General features: G+C 47.9%; 1 protein-coding gene across 1 annotated transcript; it reads right to left on the reverse strand.

Moving 5' to 3' along the window:
• Window positions 1-2,049: 2,049 nt before the first annotated feature.
• Window positions 2,050-2,913, reverse strand: LOC113333786. The gene has a single exon (XM_026580191.1). It carries the CDS (start codon window positions 2,911-2,913, stop codon window positions 2,050-2,052), a length of 864 nt encoding a protein of 287 aa, XP_026435976.1.
• Between the last annotated feature and the right edge of the window lie 405 nt (window positions 2,914-3,318).

Here is a 3,318-nt window from a genome sequence, read left to right on the forward strand (position 1 = left end):
ATATGCTTATTCCATCCCCCCTTTTAACAAGGACACTGGGTAGGAACTTGTGATAAAGCGTATTTACCCTCTCTCCCCCATTTTTTTTAGCGGGGATTGGGAGGGCGGGATGTATGTTAAACGCGCCTACTCCCCCCTTCGTTTTTCTCAATGGGGGTTGGGAGGGAGGGATGTATGTTAAACGCGCCTATTCCCTCTCTGTTTTTCTTAACAGGGGACTGGGAGGGAGGGATGTATGTTAAACGCGCCTACTCTCCCCTCTTTTTTATTTGATGGGGATCCGGGGGTCGGGCTGTATGTTAAACGCGCCTAATCCCTCCTTCGTTTTTCTCAATGGGGGTTGGAAGGGCAGAATGTATGTTGAACGACTCCCCCCTCTGTTTTCCTCCACAGGGAACTGGGAGGGAGGGATGTATGTTAAACGCGCCTACTCTCCCCCTTTTTTTTGATGGGGATCCGGAGGGCGGGATGTATGTTAAACGCGCCTACTCCCCCCTTCGTTTTTCTCGATGGGGGTTGGGAGGGCGGAATATATGTTAAACGCACCTACTCCCCCTCTCTTTTTCTCAACAGGGAACTGGGAGGGCTGGATGTATGTTAAACGCGCCTACTCTCCCCTCTTTTTTTACTTGATGGGGATCCGGAGGACGGGATGTATGTTAAACGCGCCTACTCCCCCCTTCGTTTTTCTCAATAGGGTTTGGGAGAGCGGGATGTATGTTAAACGTGCCTACTCCCCCCTTTGTTTTTCTCAATGGGGGTTGGGAGGGAGGAATGTATGTTAAACACGCCTACTCTCCCCTCTGTTTTCCTCAACAGAGAACTGGAAGGGCGGGATGTATGTTAAACGCGCCTACTCTCCCTCCTTTTTTTGATGGGGATCCGGAGGGTGGGATGTATGTTAAACGCGCCTACTCCCTCCTTCATTTTTCTCAATGGGGGTTGGGAGGGCGGAACATATGTTAAACGCGCCTACTCCCCCTATGTTTTTCTCAATAGGGAACTGGGAGGGCGGGATGTATGTTGAATGCGCCTACCTTCCCCTCTTTTTTTTACTTGATGGGGAACCTGAGGACGGGATGTATGTTAAACACGCCAACTCAACCCTTCGTTTTTCTCAATGGGGGTTGGGAGGGCGGGATGTATGTTAAACGCGCCTACTCCCCCCTTCGTTTTTCTCAATGGGGATTGGGAGGGCGGGATGCATATGTTAAATTGGTTAATCATGTGCCATTGACATTCTCGTGGTCTTTCAATTGATTAATCAGGTGCCGTCGGTGCTCCTGCATCTTTTAATAAATTTGTCATCCAGTCGGGTGCCATTGGAATTCCCGTGGCCTTGCGTTAGTCGATCGGGCGCCATTAGTATTCCCGTAATATTTTGTAAATTTTTCAGACGATAGGGCGACATTGGCATTCCCGTAGCCTTTTATCAGTCGATCGGGCGCCATTGGCATTCCCGTAACCTTTTGTCAGTTGATCAGGCGCCATTGGCATTCCTGCAACCTTAGTAAATTTGTCATCTGATCGGGTGCCATTGGCATTCCCGCAGCCTTTTGTCAGTCGATCGGGCGCCATTGGTATTCCCGCAAACTTTTGTTAGTCTATCAGGCGCCATTGGTATTCCTGCAACCTTTAGTAAATTTGCCAGCTGATCGGGTGCCATTGGAATTCCCGCAGCCTTTTGTCAGTCGATAGGGCGCCATTGGCATTCCCGCAACCTTTTGTCAGTCGATCAGGCATCATTGGCATTCCTGCAACCTTTAGTAAATTTGTCAGCCGATCGGGCGCCATTGGCATTCCCGCAGCCTTTTTCCAGTCGATCGGGCGCCATTGGCATTCCCGCAACCTTTTGTCAGTCGATCAGGCACCATTGGAATTCCTGCAACCTTTAGTAAATTTTTCAGCCGATCTGGCGCCATTGGCATTCCCGCGGCCTTTTTCCAGTCGATAGGGTGTCATTGGCGTCCCCGCGACCTTTGTAGATGTTACAAATCATATATCAAAAGTTGTCTTTTATTCGAAACGAGAGTTTTTATATTGATCTGTTTATGCATAAAACTTCTTTAGCCATTTACCATTGATCGGTGACTTAACCTTTGTGTCATTCATGTGTCTGAGCTTGTAATACCCGCTTTCTACTACCTTCCTTACTCTGAAAAATCCTTCCCAGTTTGCGGCGAATTTTCCTGCACTAGCATTTCTTTGCACATGAGGAGCGATCTTAAGGACCAAATCGTCTACCTCAAATATCCTTTCCTTTACATTCTGATTATAATAATTTGCTGTGCGCTTCCTATACGCCTCAGCAAACCATTTTTCCCGGGATCTCCTCTCTTTCATTGTATCTAAATGGGAAAAGCGGCCTACTTCGTCTGGTATCGTATGACTATCCATTGCTACCCTCGCGGATGAAATTGCAATCTCTTCCGGAAATATCGCGTCCTCCCCATAGACCAGAGAATATGGTGATTCCCCCGTGGAACTTCGTTTCGAGATTATGTATGCCCATACCACGAGAAAGAGCTGCTCATTCCACTCTCTGTGGTGGTCCTCCACTGTCCTGCTCAAGATCCGGATGAGCGTCTTATTGCTTGCCTCGGCTTTCCCGTTCCCTTGAGGATAGTAGGGGTTTGACGTATGAAGCCTCACATTATATTGGCGTAGCAAATCTATTATGTCCTTGTTTACGAACGAATTTGCATTATCCGCCCTGATAATCATGGGCCTGCCAAATCTGCAAATAATGTATTCTTTGATAAATGTTGCAATAGTTTCCCTGGCATAGTCTTTGAGAGGTACTCGACCCATTTCGTGGTGTACTCGGTGGAGGTTATTATGTACTTGTGGCGCTTCGAGGACATCGGGTTGATCCGCCCTATAATGTCTAAAACCCAACTGTGGAACGTCCATGGTGTTACCACGCTATGCAGCAGGGTGTGGGGTGTTCTGATTAGGTCTCCGCGTGTTTGGCAGTTGAGGCATCTTCTCACATGTTCTGCGGTATCACTTTCCATAGTGGGCCAGTAAAACCCGCCTTCATAGAGCTGTAGAAACAACTTCTGCATTCCTTGATGTTCTATATTATAGGACCGAGTCATTACTTCAGCGGCCTCCTCGTCCGATAATCACCTTAACATAGCGTTACTATAGCTTATGTGGTAGAGGATCCCCTCATGTATGAAAAAACGCGCCGCTTTCTTTTGGATTTTTAGGGTCGCCTGCCTTTCACTGGGTAATTTTCAGTTTTGGATGAAATCCATATACGGTTGTCTCCAATCTACCCCGTCGACTGTGCATACCTCGGCGGGTTGTGGC

Source organism: Papaver somniferum, unplaced genomic scaffold (assembly GCF_003573695.1).
Source record: "Papaver somniferum cultivar HN1 unplaced genomic scaffold, ASM357369v1 unplaced-scaffold_133, whole genome shotgun sequence".
Classification (NCBI taxonomy): Eukaryota; Viridiplantae; Streptophyta; class Magnoliopsida; order Ranunculales; family Papaveraceae; genus Papaver; species Papaver somniferum.

Excerpts from the sequence above, each read along its gene's own strand:
- LOC113333786 (XM_026580191.1), bottom strand. The coding sequence starts at position 2,913 with ATGGACGTTCCACAGTTGGGTTTTAGACATTATAGGGCGGATCAACCC.